The sequence below is a fragment of the Talaromyces atroroseus genome (genome assembly GCF_001907595.1).
Source record: "Talaromyces atroroseus strain IBT 11181 chromosome Unknown scaffold_9, whole genome shotgun sequence".
NCBI classification, from domain to species: domain Eukaryota; kingdom Fungi; phylum Ascomycota; class Eurotiomycetes; order Eurotiales; family Trichocomaceae; genus Talaromyces; species Talaromyces atroroseus.
Window position 1 is genome coordinate 153,281 of NW_017971441.1, and position 19,167 is coordinate 172,447.

At 46.9% G+C, this 19,167-nt stretch overlaps 8 protein-coding genes across 8 annotated transcripts; 3 read left to right on the forward strand and 5 right to left on the reverse strand.

Moving 5' to 3' along the window:
• Window positions 1-1,283: 1,283 nt before the first annotated feature.
• On the forward strand, window positions 1,284-3,034 carry UA08_06437 (hypothetical protein; the record flags this gene model as incomplete). Its single annotated transcript, XM_020269211.1, has 2 exons — window positions 1,284-1,393; window positions 1,459-3,034. 2 exons carry the CDS (start codon window positions 1,284-1,286, stop codon window positions 3,032-3,034), a joined length of 1,686 nt encoding a protein of 561 aa, XP_020118046.1.
• A 210-nt stretch (window positions 3,035-3,244) lies between these two features.
• UA08_06438 (hypothetical protein) lies at window positions 3,245-4,314 on the reverse strand (the record flags this gene model as incomplete). Its single annotated transcript, XM_020269212.1, has 2 exons — window positions 3,245-4,204; window positions 4,261-4,314. 2 exons carry the CDS (start codon window positions 4,312-4,314, stop codon window positions 3,245-3,247), a joined length of 1,014 nt encoding a protein of 337 aa, XP_020118049.1.
• A 1,354-nt stretch (window positions 4,315-5,668) lies between these two features.
• On the reverse strand, window positions 5,669-6,703 carry UA08_06439 (hypothetical protein; the record flags this gene model as incomplete). The annotated part of the gene is made up of 1 exon (XM_020269213.1): window positions 5,669-6,703. The coding sequence occupies one exon, from the start codon at window positions 6,701-6,703 to the stop codon at window positions 5,669-5,671; it is 1,035 nt and encodes a 344-aa protein (XP_020118416.1).
• A 451-nt stretch (window positions 6,704-7,154) lies between these two features.
• On the reverse strand, window positions 7,155-8,659 carry UA08_06440 (hypothetical protein; the record flags this gene model as incomplete). The annotated part of the gene is made up of 6 exons (XM_020269214.1): window positions 7,155-7,529; window positions 7,600-8,007; window positions 8,064-8,281; window positions 8,343-8,378; window positions 8,435-8,502; window positions 8,571-8,659. 6 exons carry the CDS (start codon window positions 8,657-8,659, stop codon window positions 7,155-7,157), a joined length of 1,194 nt encoding a protein of 397 aa, XP_020118418.1.
• A 1,776-nt stretch (window positions 8,660-10,435) lies between these two features.
• Window positions 10,436-11,708, forward strand: UA08_06441 (hypothetical protein; the record flags this gene model as incomplete). Its single annotated transcript, XM_020269215.1, has 3 exons — window positions 10,436-10,578; window positions 10,639-10,943; window positions 11,002-11,708. The coding sequence occupies 3 exons, from the start codon at window positions 10,436-10,438 to the stop codon at window positions 11,706-11,708; spliced, it is 1,155 nt and encodes a 384-aa protein (XP_020118034.1).
• A 267-nt stretch (window positions 11,709-11,975) lies between these two features.
• UA08_06442 (putative alpha/beta-glucosidase agdC) lies at window positions 11,976-15,217 on the reverse strand (the record flags this gene model as incomplete). The annotated part of the gene is made up of 7 exons (XM_020269216.1): window positions 11,976-11,992; window positions 12,098-13,051; window positions 13,160-13,595; window positions 13,656-13,999; window positions 14,060-14,201; window positions 14,258-14,835; window positions 14,917-15,217. The coding sequence occupies 7 exons, from the start codon at window positions 15,215-15,217 to the stop codon at window positions 11,976-11,978; spliced, it is 2,772 nt and encodes a 923-aa protein (XP_020118408.1).
• Window positions 15,218-15,405: 188 nt separating this feature from the next.
• On the reverse strand, window positions 15,406-16,942 carry UA08_06443 (hypothetical protein; the record flags this gene model as incomplete). The annotated part of the gene is made up of 4 exons (XM_020269218.1): window positions 15,406-15,466; window positions 15,640-16,197; window positions 16,257-16,665; window positions 16,720-16,942. The coding sequence occupies 4 exons, from the start codon at window positions 16,940-16,942 to the stop codon at window positions 15,406-15,408; spliced, it is 1,251 nt and encodes a 416-aa protein (XP_020118030.1).
• An 892-nt stretch (window positions 16,943-17,834) lies between these two features.
• On the forward strand, window positions 17,835-18,960 carry UA08_06444 (hypothetical protein; the record flags this gene model as incomplete). The annotated part of the gene is made up of 2 exons (XM_020269219.1): window positions 17,835-18,751; window positions 18,819-18,960. 2 exons carry the CDS (start codon window positions 17,835-17,837, stop codon window positions 18,958-18,960), a joined length of 1,059 nt encoding a protein of 352 aa, XP_020118032.1.
• Between the last annotated feature and the right edge of the window lie 207 nt (window positions 18,961-19,167).

The window sequence follows — 19,167 nt, forward strand, 5'->3', positions numbered from 1 at the left end:
ATACAGCCTGTTTAAAGCATTGTCTGAAGTGCACGAGGCCAGCTATCTTACCGGCAGACATCGCCATGAAGCAGGTACCTAGTCATGCCATAAATGAACGATAAAATATGAACCGATCAGGCCTGGTATAACGAACATAACAGTAAATTGTGAGCCAACCTAGGACAGAACAGTATGCGGAGAATTTCAGTGTGGCATACTCCAGGGATATTCTCCATTCCCTGAATAGGGGTGCAAACACGCATCTTACCACGGCAAGGAGAGAACGAGGGCCCACCCGCTTGCTTGGAATGCTGACATTCGAGTTGGTGTCACGAGACCCAGACAAGAGAGAAAAGAAAAAGTTCGATAATTGCCGTAGTCCTGATCTCCTCGAAAGGAAATTGAACCAACATTATTACTCTCACACATCGAGCGTCACATGCGGTGATTTGGAATCGATACGCCTGCCAGGCCCTTTTCTATCTGACTGTATTTAAGAGAATACCGCTCTTAAATCTCCTTTATTTAAACGGCTGAGCCGAGATCGACGCACAATTCTTGTGGCAGTCGGTATATCTCGTGCGTATAATTGCTCAAGGTTGTCATTGCTAAGGTAGTACTTGATGTAAGCTGACATTCAAGCCCTCGACCTAGCTCTCGTGCGGTTACTGTGACTATGCAATGCACCTGCAATTTCAAGCTCTGCTGGGAAAAGAGCAGCCATCATCGGAGAACTCGCCGGAGCAGTCAAGGCAAATCCGAGCACGGAGAACGTCGAGGCCTCCGGCATGTATTAAGCGCGTATTAAGCTTTCGGAGGAGGGATATGGGCGTTTAAGATCTAGGTATAGTGCCCAGCGAGCCATTGGATAGATAGTTAGATATGTTGGCAACGATCCCATTAGGTAGCGGCGTGTTTTATAGAATAGTTCCGCGATCTTGCGGTGACAACCCCAACCTCGCGCGGCCATTGACCCGGACTGTTGCATATTCTGTATCCCATATACCGACGCTGCGATTGCAGAGTTGCAGTATGATATAAAGTATATTAGAGTAAGAGTACGTGGCTCGCGAGATAGATGTGAAGCCGCGCGATAAGAAGAATGTAACCTTTGGCGCGGGGCATTGATACCTCAGGTACCCGCCGGGGATGTTTACTACTACCCTGAGGTACATCTACATTTGGGAGAGTACGGGGTACATATAATCAGCGCCCTTGCCACGCGCTACCCCGGGAGCAGGCACACTTGGCAAGCAAATCACAGCACAGAATCCAATAAAAAAAGGCCCAAGTCACAAGCCATGTTGGTTGCGGCGCTCGCGGCTTTGTTGGCCGTACAAGGGGCCGCTGCACTGCAAGCCACCACCACCACCGACATTCCACGCTGGTGTGGAAAGCCATACGAGAGCGGGTATGGTCACTATAATCGGATTTGCTTTGAAGCTGCTGCACACAGGACTAACTGCAAGAACAAAGATCCCCCAATTCCATTCCCAGCGGCTGGCTGGACGCCCCCGAGCCCTTGGCAACGCAATCCTTGTATGTGCAGGTTGAGCCGCGGTACAACATCTATGTATCGTCCGAGAAGACAGGTTCGTTCATCGTTGATGCTGCACTGTCACAGTACCATGGCCAGCCCTATCACCAAGACATTCAAGTCCCGGGTTTGGCGTCTCAGCTGTTCACAGACCTGTATTTCACCATCACAGTGGAATCGACAGGCCAAGTCCTTGTAGCGAATGCCGTCACTGTAAACACCACCGACAATCTGTTCGACTTCGATATCAGTCTGCTGGAGCCGCGATTCGATGCCTACGACATCAAACTGTATGGTCTATCCTTGGATGGACTGCAAGTGTATACGGCAACAACGCAATTGTACTATCTGCCTGACAAGTTAACGGGCAGTGTGACCAAAATCGACAATTTGAATGGCGGGTTGCTCTTCAAGAACAACGCCACCAACTTTGAATTTGTTCCATTCTTTGCCTTTGGGTTCTACACCAACTATGGCGGTTATCTGGAGCTCAGTCTTGAGAATGTCAAGGCATACTACGACCTAGGATATACCGCAATCCATCCCATTCCGTCGTTCTCAGCCAACCTGACCACGATTCTAGACTACCTGGATGAATTGAACTTGTTGTTCCAGTATGACATGCGCGGAACATATACGAATTTGACCTCGGTCGCTGAACAGGTGACTATGGTCAAGGACTATAGTAGTCTGTTGGTATATTATACAGCTGACGAGCCAGATGGAAACCAAGACCCGTTGAATTCTACCAGTCTTGCGTATGACACCATCACAAAGCTTGACAAATACCACCCAATCGGACTGGCGCTGAACTGTCAAAATTATTACTTTGAGGATTACTCCGCAGGAGCGGATTATCTGATGGAAGACGCCTATCCAATTGGTATCAATGCAACCTTTTCCAAAAAATGGGACACGCCATGTAACGTCACTTATGGAGACTGCGGCTGTGACAACTGCGTTGGTGAGCTGCAAGATGTCTCTAATCGCTTGGATGATTTTGCCCTTTACCAAGAATACCTCGGACAATGGCCCAAGCCTCGCTGGGCGGTCCCGCAATCATTCGACGGCGAAGAGTACTGGAGTCGGGATCCGACTGTCAATGAGACCTGGGTTATGAATCAATTGGCCGTAAATCATGGCGCAAAGTCAATCATGCTATGGACATATCCGACAACGGATGTTCTCGCTGCTGCGAATTCGCAGCAATCCAAAGTTCTGGCAAATTCGCCAGCGCTCGACTTTGTGACTGGCGCAAAACCCAAAGCAATTCCCATCAAGGGCAACGATTTGCTAGATGTGTCCTACTGGACTGTGGGTAAACAGATCATGGTGAGTGTTGTGAATTTGGATTATGCATCAACATCGTCTGCCGTGACGATTCCGTTGCCGTTTTGGGCATCATCTATTGCATCAAGTCCTTGGGGATCTATTGAGTGGGACCTTTCCGGCAACACTTTGACAGTACAAGGACTGGATGCCCTTGCCACAAGTCTTGTGATCTTGAATGTATAAGGCGGGAATAGCCTTCGTTGTTCAATAGCATGATGTAAAATCATTCAGCGCGTATAGATGCTGCATATATCTCCTCCATATATAGTAATGAGATACGCCTAATTGTGTTCTAATGCGCCATGAGGAAAACCCATACATGTCGATGTACGGATGGATACCTTCATCACAAAAGGCACTAGCGATTATGGCAAACGTTGGGTAATAATGGCACTAGTTTGGCACATCTACTAGGAAGCTCATCGCAGGCAAAGGGATATTGATATCAGCTTTCATCGACTGGCCGATTGTCAAGAACATCTGTTTCTTGAATATGTCGAATTTCGGGTAAGCATATGTCAGACGCACGGTATTGGGTATTCCCGAACTTTTCGTAATCTCACTCCCCGGTTTTTCCAGCTTTTTGTTAGAAATGATAGATTCCAAGGACAGAAGATCGCTCTGATAGTCTAAAATGACCTTCTCAGCAGCAGTTTCTTCGATTGAAATAATCTTTTCCGCGACGATTGCACAGAGGTCGCTGTTGAAAATTCCTTCTTGCCGCCGTGCTGAACGCAGTAAATCAACAGCCCTACGGCGAATAAACGGATCGCGACACAAAGTAGCAACGTTATAAAGCGGACCAACCACACCGTTATCAAGCGAAAATGATGGCCGGATTCTTCCTTCATTTGAGTGATTGAAGGGACTGGCATCATAAGATGTCTCGATTACAGAGGCTGCCAAGGAGACGATCTCTTCAAATTGACGATTATGATCATCCCAGGAGAAAGGCATCGTCTCCTTGGAGAAGAGTGCGGCCTCGCTAGATCTTGCATACTCATAGTACATCATTGTATTGTTCTTATGAATATGGAGTAGTTTAAGGCCTATCCGTTCTTTCGTAGTTAGCGACTCGCCACGAGACTCTTCGAAGTGGACCAAAGCAGTGCGCCATTTGTGAAATAGGGCTCCGTATTGCTGGATTAGATAGGTGGACATATTAGGAGCCTCAACAGCTGGTGTGGACTGCATGATTCTGGGATAGTGATGAACGCATATCTGATAAATGCTTTCAAAGTAGTCACGCGCTTCCGCAATGGAAGCGAAAGATCCGGGGACATCTATTGAAATATGAGGAGTCACCGGTATTTCGCGATGATCTTTTGCCGGATGGTCCATATCGGCACGAGTCTAAGTCGGAATTAGTACATTTAGAATATAATATTTCCAAGCGAGGATTAACTCACCAATGTTAAAGACTGGCTTTGAAGGCGCGCGAAAATCTTGCGCATATTTTCCATCTCCAACCTTGTCACCGTGGACGGCTGGAGATGGGGATGGCGAAATGTGCCAGAATTTGGGTCATAGTAGACTTCTCCGAGAATTCTGATACCACTTCGAACGTGATTGATAGCGGGGCCATAGTGACCTGAGAGAATCTAAATGGTGGGTGAACGAGATGTATTAATAAATGGAGGATAAAAAGTCCCTACTTCAAGGCATGTGAACAATATGCAAGATATCAAGCAGACATCTACTGTTACATTATTGACAGTAGCAGTAGCGTTGTGAATGGAATGATTGGGTGTTACGGCAGTGGGACGTAACAAAGCTTTTATTGCCGATAGGTATTCTCGAATAGCGAAGGAATTTCGATCCTGACGTAAGAATTCAATCCAAGGCAATTCCTGCTCCTTCTCAAAATTCTCGTGAAGCGACCCCAAAGCAATCAATCCATGCCATACTGATCTTTCGTGCTGGCTCACCTGTAAAACCAGCCGGTTCCAAAATTCAGAACCACAATATCCTGCTAATGCAGGCACCGTCCTTTCATAGAAATATTGGAAGGAGCGAATTTCGCGGTCGTTCTCGGAAGAATGAAGTCTAGGCGGAGAAATTGCTGGCATGGAAAGTTGACGATAGGAATTAGCTGGAGGACTCGGTGTCATATAGCCATCGCATTTGCGGCCGGTTGAGGAGCATCGCTGGCAAATTGGGCGATTCTCGTCACATTTGATTCGTCTTTCTATGCAATTGCACACATATTATCTTATTATACTGTCCAGAACATCGACCGCAGATCTTGCGCATATTATAACGTACTCCTGAAGAAGTCGTATCGTCAGCCGGTGTGCTTTCAGCATGAAGAACAAAGACAGGATGTTAAATTGTAGTCGACTTACTTGCACGTCAGACAACCAGACCTCGATTTGGCTCTGTTTCTATATCCCGTCTCTGACAGCGGGCTTCCCCGCATCGTGACGATTCTTCCGGCCCTCTTTCGGAGAGAATTTCTGTGCACGAGCGCGATCCCTGAGATTCTCGCTTCTTATTGATACTCTCGATGGTATGCTGCACGATGTGAGTAGGAGACAGCAGAGGCGTTGTTAAATCTTGCTTCCTTCCCAAACGCCGCGAGACAAGTCACGGACTGACACTAAGCCGAATAAGGTTTAGTTTCAAAATGTTTCAAGTATCTAAAGATCTGAAGCTTCTACTTGTTTAGAATGTTTGAGAGATGACTGGTTTTTAGGATTTAGACTTTTTATCTAGCTAGCTAGCTGAGATATGAAAAAGAAACAATCCGCGTCTTTATTAGAACTGCTATAACCTGAAAACCCATCGTTGACAGTTCTATACTCAGGCCACCAGCCCTTAGGCGCTCGCAGCAAGCAGTTGTGACACACAATCCTTGAGTGTCTGCTTTAACGGGGTGTATTCGATGCCCAACACTGCAGTACTTTTGCTCGAATCGACCCTATACACTGCCTCCTTCTCCCCTGCGCCGGGCGTGCCCTCCGGTACCTTGCCCTCGGAAGCCAGTTGAGGAAAAGACTCCCGGATGATGTCGCAAGCAGTCTGGTAGTTGAAGTTGCCCCTGGAAATGAGAAACCGTTGACCGGCTGCCTCTGGATTTTGATATGCCTTCAAATGAGCTTCCGCCACATCACGCACGTCGGCAAAACCCGCGAAATCCGTGGGAGGCGGCGTCGAAAGAGAGCCATTGATCAGCTGATAGATGGTCTGAGTTGACTCGTTCAAATGCGATAGCGAAATATTGGCGTCTATATTGGGACCCAAAATCCAGGGAGGACACATCGTCGTCAACGCAAATGATGGCTTGGGTGAAGTGGATTCAACAAAGTCCCAGGCAGCTTTTTCGGCCAGCTTTTTGGACGCGCAATAGGCAAATGCGGTACTGGAATTGGAGACTGCCTGCTCATATGACGCCGGATTCCAGTCAGTGTCTGTATATGTATATCCGGGGCGATAGCCTTTCTCCATGTCTAAGATTGCCGCGAAGGAGGAGGTCACGATAACACGATATAGTTGAGGGCCGGCATGCTTGTATGCAGCTTGTAAAAGATGCACTGTCCCCTGAATGGCGGGTTTGACGAGGTCGTTTTCGTGGTCATTGCTTTGCAAAAGAAACGGGCTAGCAGTGTGGATGATTCCGGAGACGCCCTGGACAGCATCGTCGAAGGCATCGGGATGCGTGAAGTCTGTGACAGTTGCAAACGATAACTGATTGCTGGATGCGCTGTGTGTGTTCCTGATAGACGCTGCAGATGACTCGGATCGCACAGTGCATCGCACATTGTAGCCTTCAGCAAGAAGACTGTGGAGGATGTGTCCTCCGACGAAGCCAGAGGCGCCTGTGAGAAGGATCAAATGCTCTTTGGAAGCCATGGTGGTGGTGAGTAGTAACGCGGCTTGATTTATTGTTGAGAATTGATATTTTTGCCCCGAATAGTGTTTTTGATAAGATATATTATTAGTCCAGTTATATTTTTGGATGATATAGGATCCATTATTGCAATCTTCGATTTCTTGTTTTTCTTCGTTCTCGGCTAACCTGCTCAAGTGATGATGTCAAATACCACCATCGAACGTTCTCAACTGTCAATCCACAGAATCCGCGGTTCCACTCTTCCTATTTTGACGATATTTGCGCTCAAGATATCTACACGTCCTACACAGACGAGCAATTAGAATAATATATTGCAATATGAGTATTGTTGGATTATCACACCAGACAACACTGGCTCCTTTAATAATTATACAAGTCTAGAAAAGAAGGAAAAGAATGAAAAGAAAAAAGAAACTAAAAGAAACCATAACTCCCTAGCAATGCAGAAATCTATGTCGTATCATCCCCTGCTGTCGTATAGTACACCCAACTTTTCAAATTCTGTATGCTGTCCGGGGCATACTTCACAGCCAAGAGACCCGTAACTGTGAGCACTATCATAAAGCCCACAAGTAGAAGGATCAGAATGGATATAAGGCGGTTCTTGGCCCGGTATTCGTTGATCATGCCCGTCGCACGCGAAGAGAAGCCCACAATGCGATCGTATCCAAGCATATAGTAGATTAGCCCCAGCAGCGCAATGGTATATCCCAAAACTTGCAGGCCGGTCAATGGCGTGTTCCAGAGGATGAGCGAGGATATGACGATCAGAATGTCTTTGAGTATACCGCAAAGGCGCATGACAAGGGACGAGGTTTTGCTTATCTAGAAGCAGTGAAATCGAATTAGTAAAGAAAAGAAAAGTAAAGAAGCAGGGAAATTTCATGACACATACAAGGAAAACAACAGAGATATTGAGCATGAATGCCACCACGGCGTTCCCAATCAACGTCCACACACCCACATGCCATACGTCGTCTAATCTAAATCGTGGCAGCTCAACAGCAGCAGCAACCGCACCATTCATGAGAGCGCAAATAGGCGAAAAATAGTAGAGGGAGACCAACGGGTCCATTTTGAATTCGTCGGACGACAAGAGACGCTGGACCATGACAAGGCGGACGGCCTCGAAGACAATGCCTCCGATCTGGAAGAGCACTCCCACCAGAACAAAGTCGACTTCGCCGAAACAGGAAATCATGACTCCGATCACGATCACACACACGTTGATAAGTTGTTTGGAGCTATAGGGTTCGAGTTTGAATGTCCATGTGAAAAAGAGTATGACCACCGGAGTCGTGGACTATATATGCCCTTAGCCTTTGACCGGTACAAAGAATTGGGACAGGAGATAATTACCTTGAGCATCTGGATGAATGGGACACTTAAATAAAGGTACGTCACATTTCCGCATATCAAACTCAAGCTAAAGAAGACGCCAATTGGTACGATGGCGCGCAGATATATACGGCCGGTCATTTTGACCCTCTTGCGGCCATCGAGGAGGCTTGTAAACCGGGCGAGGATCTGGGTCATGATCGTAGCAAACGTGAGATGCCATGTTGTGAGGATAATTGCTGGATTTCTTGTTAGATATAATCTGAGTCCGCTAAGTATACCCAGGGCGTCGCGACTTACGGAAAGCTGTAAGTGGATGACCGATTAGTGAGAATTCTTGAAGCCAATAGTACATTTTTGTGTGCTAAATGTAGGAGGGCCAAAACACTTACCAAAACCCCCATAGCCAAGGACTTGCTTATTGTACAGAATCAAACAAGAGCTTAGAGCAATCCAAGCTCTACCAGGTGTTAGCGCATTGAGTCAACGGAAAATGCAGTTTTCAAACTGAGGGGCGTGTTCACTGACATGATAAAAAATACGGGATGTAGGCCTTTTCTCTTTTCCTCCGGTTTTTCGATCATAGGCAAAGTAGGACTTTCTTCCTCTGTCGACATGGCGGGCGACTTTTCTGAGCTGGCAGACTGGTTGGTTCCAAGGAATGAATCACACTGGAAGAAAATTATTATACTAATAATGATCCTACCCACCAGTGGCTACACTACCGCAAGACTCGATGTCTTGCTTTGTTCCCTGGGTAGTGATTAATCCTGCATAGAGAGCTCTCAGGGGTTGGATGAATGAATAGTCAGCGAACAAAGTCTTTGTCAGAATCATTCATCGGCCATCCAAACTTTCTGCGGCTGAGTACGGAGTAGGATCTAGCTTCTTCCCATGGCCAGCCTGACGTTTCCTGGACACGGAGAGAGGGTCAGCGAATTCTAAGCGGCAGTCTGCGATGATTGGTTTGAATGGCGCGTCACTGAGGGCCCTTTGATTTGATTAGAGTGGGTTGCAATTAGTGGAGGCGATACCTAACTAGATGCTCTCGCTTGTATAGACTATACAGAATCACGATGTATTGGGTAGGAATCCGGACTCCGGCCGCATCCGGAAATAGTGATTATGTAGTAATCAGGCCAGCAACGAACGCACCTCCAGAACGCTTAAGGAGGGCGATCAGACTCCCGTGTCTTACAAGAACCGTGTGCGTTCGGGGCCAGCAATCACGCTGGCGTGCATAAACGTGCCTATGTAGTACGGTATGCCTGTGCGGCTGGGGATAGTTTACGAGATTGTGTCTCAGATGGAAAATTTGAAGACGGCTTTACAAAGCCCTCTCGAATCTGAATAGTACAGGGCACTAGTAGAGACTAAACAGTGATCAAATTTTAAATACGATCGGCAATTTTGCCCAGGAGGTTAGCCACCTGTTCGTGCTCCGCCGGTCGAGCCCTAGGGTTGCTCGCTGAGACCATGGCCAGTTAAACTGAGTTCCATCATAGCTGAACTAACTGTTCTTTTACCCGGCCGAAGCGAGCGATATCTGTGAGGCTCTGTCCATTGGCCGGTGGCGGTGTTGACTTTGTGCGGCTGTAAGTACTCCGTGGCCGTAGCGTGATATTGTAAGATTGATACGGATCTGACCGTCTCTCGCAGCTGGAAATATGCATAGCATAGATATGCGATATCAGGGTACAGGTAGATACTAACTATCTAGTTAGTATATACCAACTTATATACTCCGTACTGTGTGTGGTTGATGTCCCCTTTATGTTGTCGCACAGTGCGGCGTATCGAGCGTGAAATCTCTGTAATAAATACCGCCCCGCCGGGTCCAGTGACTATTGCAACCCTAGCCGCATTAGGGAGCTACGGGGTTGTTTATTCCGATTATGGAAACAGTGCGGGAGGCGCTATTCCTCATACGGCAAGGCTGGTGGCCTGATTGGCTGGCGGCCGTACCAGCTGTGACGACGGTTGCATTGCTTATCTGCCTAAGGCTGACCGCCCGGCTGCATGCGGCGAGCGTCCACAATCACCGAATTTTGCCCCTGCAACTTCCAAGGTTGGCACATTGATCGACTCTTGGAAGTCTCGTTTCTCTCGTTTCGTTGTCTTCTTTGCGTCTCTCGTTCATCGATCCTGTCGTTCGCTCACAGCTCATGCCTGCTTTGATCTCGCCACGCCCACTTTCGCTTTAGCTTTTCTCCGACCTTCGTTCCGTACTCCGAATCCGTAATAGTTACTATACTGTATATGACATGTCGCGCAAAGCGGAGTCATTCGATTTTCTGGTAATATCTGCCCCCCCTGCCCCGGAACTTAGATCTCGTCTCCTTGACAGAGGAACAAGGAAAAGGGAAGCTGGAAGAGCCGTTTGCTGAGAGATCATGCAGTTCCCAACGCCCGAACGAAGACGCAGACTTCCGGCAAACTGTCGATGGCCGCTGTCGCTTGTGCTGGTCTTGGTCACCTTTTTCGTGATCTTTTTTGCGTATAATAGTCCGTCCCTGGGCGACTCGAACATCCTATCGTATGTTTCCCCTCCTTGCATCTTGCCTCGCAACACGTGTTAATAGGTACGTTCCCACAGGAGTTACTCTCTTGAAGATATCAAGCCATCGTCGGATCCTCGACACTCAGACCTGAGGCGTTTGATTCCGCAAATATACAAACCCTTCATCCATCCCATTACTGCCGAGTCGTTCATCGGCGACAACAACGTTGAATACAAGCTCACGCAACCACCGCGATTCACCAAGCCGCTTGGCAGGAATGTTCTTCTTCTCGATGTTGACACGCGCTCGCTGGATGGAGAGGGCGGCATGATGCGCGACGAGATTGACTACCATGCTTTGACCCCCCATACGGCCGGGATGCTCGGCCATTATCTCTACGGTTAGTCTTTATTTGAACGCCTGAAAGTACGTTGTTGCTGGTACATACGTACTAACAGTAAGACGCTTTCTAGCAATGATCCACGGCTACGATTACAAGTTCATTCAAGCTCCTAGTTATACGGACCGACATCAAACATGGGTCAAGGTGCCTATGATCCGTGAAGCTCTCAAGACATACGACTATGTTGTCTTCATGGACGCCGACGCCGTCTTCAACCATCACCATCTGCCTCTCGAATGGCTTTTCAACCACTGGAACATCACCAGTGAGACCTTGATAGCAATGGCACTGGACCCGTCCATGGATTTCAACAAAGACGAGCATGGAAACGTCAACCTCAACACAGGCTTCATCATCGCCCAGGCAAGCCCGCGCGCGACCGAAATGTTTAACATTTGGGAAGATTGCGTCACCGAAGACCGGTACGCCAACTGCTCCAAGTGGCGCTACGAGTGGAGTCACGAACAGGCAGCATTCAGCAACTATTTGCGCTACGAATATTCAGGGGAATCCGAGGTAATCTCGCTACCCTGCGCAGAAGCGAACGGCTATCCTAGCCGAGCCGAGCTCGGCTGCACCGGCGAGTTTGTGCGCCACTTCTGGCAAGATAAAGGTCAGACCGTGTCTGCGCTACAGGACGCCGTGACCCAGTATACCACTCTTAGATTGCATGAGCAATTTCATAACCAGCTGGAGCACACCCTCGTCAATGCAACTGATACCACGCTGCCGCTGCAATCTGGCGAGGAAGTGGTTATATAAAATTTTGACCCAAACTTTTTTCTTCTTCTTCTCTTCTCTTTTACGATATCCCAGTGATGTTGTCTTTCAGGTCATGCGATATGACAGTATTATATTTTAACGTGTCCAGCGTTGGTGTCGAGTGTTTGGAACGATAAAGGAGTTGAAGTTAATAGAGGTTGACCTTTGTTTTATAATTTCTCTTCATCTTCACAGCTTGTGAGGCCTTTGTGTTATTTTCACTTCGTGTACATATTGATACCATGTCTACCGATGACAACTACATTTTCAGCTGTAATAATCACCTTTTGTTTGATAGATACATACATATATACAATTATTGTGAATGCATGATTGATAATTTCAAATGTACTATCCATACTCTCAACCGATATACAAGCTGAACTCACCAGTCAGCGTTCTATCCACAGTAACCGTCCGACCGTACTGGAACCGAGCCAGCGTCGGTGTTTGGTCTACATTATGCTCGGTCTTCCCATCCCCAAGAACAGACACACTCGCAATCCTAACATTCGTATCATATCCAAACTGGCCACGAACATGCAACTTGGCAGTTTGCAAGTCATATGTGAAAAAAATCTCACTCGTAGCACGAACGCCGTCCTCATTGATAGGTTGGTCCACACTCTCTCCGTCATCGAGATACAATCTCCCCTCCGCATGGCCGTCCGTCCCAGGAGCAATGATCAACTCAAAGTCGAGTTGGCGTAATTGCGTGGTCGTGTTTGCGCCATCGATGCGCATGGGAATAATTGATCCGCCGCGGATGTGCACTGGGATCTCATCGTAGGCGACGTCGTTGCGGGTGATCCAGGTGCCTTGCGAAGAGGATTCAATAGATAACTTTTCCCCCGTGAAGAAGTCATACCAGGTATCGGCAGGTAGATAGAATGTGACAATAGTCGATTCGTCGTCCGTGACTGGGGAGACGAGGATCGATGGGCCATAGAAGAATTGTAGTTCAATGTTCAATGTGTTTGGGTCATTTGGATAGAGGAAGAATAACGGTAGGATAGTGCTCGGCGTGCCGTCGACGGTCTGATAGTGGAATTCAGTGTAGAAATAGTCCAGGAGTTGGTAGCGGGTCTTGATTGCCGCACGAGCTGCATCGGCTACTTGTGGCCATCGGTAGAATTCTTGGAATGGCGCGGTGATGTCGGCATGGTTGCGATAGAAGGGATACCATGCGCCTAGGACAGCCCATCGTGTGCAGAGTGTTTCCCACGTCTCGTAGTTGAAGCCACATACATCGGCGCCGATAGTTGGCATCTGGAAGATGGCTGCAAATTCGATGTTTTGTCGAATTGAAATGCGGTAGTGATCCCAGGACGAGATATTGTCTCCTGTATATTATAATGTATTTGAATTAGTTGTATATACTTATAAATCCTAGTATCTTCTTTGATAAAGGACTTATTCATGACCATGACAGTATCAAACCGAATACATACCAGTCCAGTGTCCAGAACGCTTGCCATCTCCCGCAAAAGAGGACCGCGAAATAATTAAGGGGCGCTTATTAGGTCGTCGCTCCAGCATGGCATTTCGTGTCGCCTGCATCATGCTCGAGGCAAACAAGTTTTTGGTGTCGTAAAACGCATAACCGCCATACTGGTACCTGTCCGTGAAAATTGAGCCCCCGTAGATAATTCCGTCTATTGTTCCAAGAGGATAAGGCGGGTTCAGAAGGTCTCTACCAGCAAGCCCAAGACGTTCTCCATCGGCTTCTCGTTTGCTAAGGCTTTGTGCGCTTGGAGGCTGAAAGTCATTTGGGAAATCGGGTAATCGGGGCCATGACTTTCGCAATGATGGTGGTGCAGGAGGTACACCGGCATCTTTGGCCCAGGCAATTGCATCCTCGCAGGGATATGGGCAAAAGTTAGCAGGCTACATAAAAGATACCAGCGTCAGTAAAGCTTTATGGCTATTCTTTCGGAGAAAAAGTACCTCGTTCATGTCAATCCAAATTGCATCAACATCCACGCCTGTCTGCTCGTCAAAAAAGGACAGTATTTGCCCACTCCAATAGTCCTGAGCATTTGGATGAAACCAGTCGACAAACGCTGTAGCACCAGACCACATGCCAGCTAAAAACACGGAGCCATCGTTGTTTCTGAAATAGGATTCACTCTGTATTAGCTTGTCATAGGAGTCTGCATCATCGACGGAAATTGGAGGGTCAACCATGACGACGTAATGCTGGTCATGGTCATGAAGATACGTTACAAGTTCGCGGACCTTGTGAAGAGGAAACCGATCGGGATCCAATGTCCAAGTTTGTCGTAGGTTCACTGTAAGCTCAGTATGTCTCACATGCTCGAAAAATATGATTTAAAGGAGAACAGACTTACTGTAGTCAATATCTGACCACACTGTCTCCAGAGGAATGTTTGCTTGGGAGTAGTTCTGGACAACTTCTGCTACCATCATAACATCCCCATATCCATATTTACACTGATGAAAGCCGTAAGTCCAATAGGCTTGCTCGGCGGGCTAACAATAAATCAATGATTGAATCCTCAAGATGGAAAGAGCTTAGCACAACTGACCGCGCCCACAACCTCGGCGTATTGCCGTCCCACGTCAAGAGGACCTGGGCCTGCGAAGAAATAGAAGTCGAGAACACCGCCAATCAAATTGTACTCGAGATACTGTTGGCCCGTTTCTGTTTTGTTGATGAAAATATCCATGCCACTACTGCTGGCGATATATACTCCATGAGCTTTCCCTTCTCTCATTTCCACGTATATCGGATGACTGCTGTATAGATTGGCGTTCTTGGGCAGAAAAGCATCGCCCACATTATAGATTGTTCTCTTGTAGTTATCGGTTTGCCGGCGGAACGAATCCACATCCTCACCCAATCCATAGATATTAGGGTTTTGTGGCATCAATGTGCGCAGATGCACGTATTGCGGTTCAAAAACCAAGGGGTCAGCAGAAGTATCAAATAAGGTCTCGTTAGTATCGCTACGCTGTACTACGAATGAAAACGGTGATTCGATGTATGAGAACTTGAGCAATGGGGTGGCTGTGTCGTTGTTCCCTTGGGGGAAGGAAAGAACTTCGGGCGGAATTTGATAGACGTCTTCTGCAGCATCATAGATTTTGACGTGAAGACGGCCGTCTGCCACTCCCATGTTAGTTTGTTTCTGTTTTGTTTTTCTGGCCCGGGCTATGGCTAGCTGTGACCTTTATAGCTACTTACCAGTCTGGTACTCGACTAACAGCTTTAAGTCGTCAATGTCTTGCCCGTACACATTGCACGGCTCGCCGGCCAACTGCAGGGTTGCGGTTAGTGAAGCAGTGGTTTGCACCACATCTTTCAGAAGATAACCAGGACAAGTCGCGACATTGGTATATGCTGAAGAGGTCAACAATGATGAGATAATACCAGCCACACCAACCAGAGTCCGCAGCTGTGTTTGGTCAATCACGTCTCGCGCAAGTACGGCCCATTTGTCTACCTTGTCGACCAGGTAAGCGAAGTACGCCGAGATCTGCGACATGGTGTCCTGAAGCTTATGTCGAAAGGTGGATTACTAGCTCCATATACAATATTTTATAAACAGATGGTTCGAGGAGAGAATATTGTAGAAAAGAAGACGTTTGTTTATGCTCCGGATTGACGTGGTCGCTACCTGCCTGAGGTGTCAGCCTCAACAATGCGTGGAGTCGCTGATTGGCTGGGCTAAACTCAGGAATGCGGAGAGCCGCGGAGTGACGTCACAGGGACCAGGCCAACCAGAATCAACTTCCTAGATTGTTCTATAAGTAATAAACATGGAACGATGGATCAAACTATTGTATTGTTGAATCTATGCGCTCAAGTCTCGCAGCGTCACTGAAAAAAGCTCCTCCAACCCGATCGTTGACTATATCTACCCATAGAAATGTCTTCAGGACCTGTCTAATCCCATGCCAATCATACAGTTTCAAGGACCTGCTTATCTGCAGCACTTGTTTACGCATCCAAGAATAATCCTCTGGCGTATATATTCCAGATAACCGGCTAACAAAAATGAACCACAGAATTAGCTTCGAACTCCGCTCATCGAGATAGTAGTCCGTTGAGTGGAGGATAATATCAAGATGCCTCAAAAAGTCCCGGTAGCATGTGGAAATGAGACGGGCGTGGAAAAACGTAGTAGTAGAGAAAACAAGCAAGGCCAGTCTTAAGACCTCATGTTGGTCGCAAATCTCGTAAGTTAAGTGTTGCAAGCGATACTGCACCGACACAAGTGCCTCTTGAAATAACGTTGAAGACAGTTTTCGCTTTGTTTGATGTGCGAGGTTGATGGCGGTTATGAGCTCGCGAAGGTCATGCCACACGTTAATCAAACGCCAATCAGTTGCATCATCGAGTGTATCGAGTGGTGTTACTGTAGGGAGCCTTTCATGTTTAGGAAGATAAGCCTCCCACGACAGGCTGTTCTCGGCAAAGAACAACGGTTTGGAGGCGGTCTGTAGTGCAAACATAAGGTCTAATCTGTTTTTTGGGTGCCTAATTTAGTAATATCATAAAAATTTCGACAATTGTGTACTAACCTGCAGCATTTAAGCTGTAAAGGATGCTTCTGAGAAAGTGCGTTGATACCTCCACGGAGCTTTATCATTTGATATAAGCCATGGATATGCTGCTTGGCCGCTTCATAATCACGGAAAGCTTCTGAGATCATGGCTAAAGCTAAGACAGTGAATATGGTCGAGTCGGTGATAAGAAAACCAGGGTATGCAAGTTTTTGTCGCAGCATAACAATAGCCTTGTTAATTTCCATGTTTGTCACAGACTCCATTGCGTTGCTCTTGCTGATATTAAAGAAGGCCCGAGCACTGTGCCATACAGTTTGGCCGAATGCAGGATCACGACAGAAGCCTTCGTACCAGCATCGCCCGTCCTCGTTTAGATCTATGCAGTTCTCAACAGGATACATTGCCTTTTGCATCGTATTGATAACTGGATACACATCGCAGTTAGTGACTGCGACTCAAGTAGAATCGTGGATCATACATTTATGGATGAGTTGAAACATGTGCGGCTCCATTCCTGGGACAAATCCTATAAGGGACGGAGAAATGTTCATCTGAGAACCGATATGGAGATTCATAAATTCTCCCATCTGTAGCATGTCTTGCTCTGGTATCTGTGGCACACGTACGTCGTATCTGCGATTTATCCAAGACTTTGGAGCCAGTCGTCGAGGAGCGACGCGCTCGCGGTTCTTGCCTTTCATGACTTGCCGGCGAATGAGTTTTCGAGACTTTCCATCTGGCTTAATGCTGTTCTTGTCAGTGGCAATAATAAAAGAATTGCAAGACAGCGCCATAGCTCCGGACTTTCGACGGCGAGCTGGGTAAGCAGTTATGTTCGTTTTCCGATTATTCTGCCAGAGACATCTTTCAGAACATTCATGGGGCAGCTTGGCCCACCTATACTCTCATGGCATCCATACCTAGGACACTAATGCTTCTAAGAAACACTGGTTTTGGTTGTATTCTGTTGATGGCCAAATTCAAAATCTAGCGCACTAGTAGGCGCCGTGTCACTACTTATTATGCCGGGAATTACCGGATTAGGCAACTTGTACGCCGCGTTTTGTCCGGCTTCGCTAGTGTGGAGAATTTGAGTTTATAAGATCTTGAAGTCAGTCATCGAGTTTATATTCTACCAATCCTAGACTCTGAGGTTGCAGATAATCCTCAACACAGGCATATACAAGAGCCCGTTTACCCAATCTCAGAAAACATATGCTCTTGATGATTACATATAGTTACGTAGATGGCGGCATTGTTTTCCCGAGGCCTATTTTGATCTCATTATTTGCAAAATACCACATTAGAAGGTCTCCACCCAGTGCATGCCTGCCTATATTAAGCGTACTAGATCTCACTGGTTGGATCTTCATAGATTCCATGGCCAATCGCATTCGGGGGTTTTCCACTGTGGCAACTCGATGCCAAGAAATCGATTGTATTCCCTTTTAAGTAATTTTTCAAGCCTCGCGATTACCCAGGTAAATATATAGATTATGCTGCAGCTGACATAGATAGAAAAAATTTTAGATTATTTTTGTATGCTCTTTGGCTTTTTTACCTTGTTTTTTGACACTGTTGGGAAAATACATTATGCCTTCCAAATCGATTCAGCTTGGCCACGAGGCAGGCACGAGCCTTTTTTCGTCTTTTGTCAAGTCCCAGTTCCTTACTAGATCTCAACGGGCACCAGAAGATACAAATCTCACTGGTCAAGTTGCAATCATTACCGGCGGCAGTTCGGGGCTGGGATACTACTGCGCTCGTCACCTTCTTTCCCTGAAACTGTCATGTCTAATTCTGGCTGTGCGATCAGTAGAGAAAGGCAAATCTGTTGCCGAAAAGTTCCTTCTCGATTACCCAACTGCCAAAGTAGAGGTCTGGCATCTCGAAATGACCTCGTATAACTCTATTCAGGCATTTTGCCGACGCGTGCAGGCAGACCTCCCTCGACTTGATATCACTATTCTTAACGCGGGTGCTATCAAGGGCGAATTTGGTCTTTGTTCAACTGGTCACGAAGAGGTAATTCAGGTGAATTATCTGTCTACGTTTCTTTTGGCAATTCTTATGCTTCCAATGGCCAAAGACAAAGCGCCTCTTGGTACCCCGGGCAGACTTACAATCGTGAGCTCTGGAGTAGCCCTGTGGGCAAAGATGCCAAATCGTAACGAGAGACCGTTGCTGTCTTCGTTCGATGACACTAAAGTCTTGCCATGGGACCCAGTGGAGCGATACTTCTCATCCAAGATGCTGGGGCATCTGTTCTTTGTGCGGATGCTCGAGTATCTCAACGCAGACGACGTAATTGTCAACATGGTTGAGCCAGGAATGTGCAAAGGCTCGGAACTGCACCGAGATGTGACGGGTGGTGCTGGTATCTTCCTCGACATTTACAAAGGTTTGACTGGGCGGAAACCTGAAAATGGGGCTTGGACTTATGTAGACGCCTGTGTGGTAAAGGGAAAGGAGTCACATGGATGTTTCTGCATGGACTGGAAAATTCATCCGTAAGTGTCATTTACTGGACATATATCGAAACATTGAAGCATACTAACGAGGAAACACTATCTTCAGATTCACCAAACTCGTCTATCTACCAGAAGGCAAACCGATCATGGATATACTGTGGGAAGACACAATGGCTGAGCTTGAGTTTGCTGGAGCACGTCAAATCTTGGAAAAATGTAAAAGAACATCGAGTGATAACGACTTGTGATGGAAATTCTCGCGGTGCTGTACCTAGATAAATGTCAGTCGCTGTTGCGAAAAAGAACTGACATTAAAGTCTGAAATCTAGGCTCTTGTCACTTACCCGTAGACAAATAAGACGAAGACCTTTAGCATTTATATAATGCTTGATCGCAGATTGTCTGTCTTGCTTTCTCCATTTCATTATTTTTTAATAAGTTTGTGCCAGGATAAT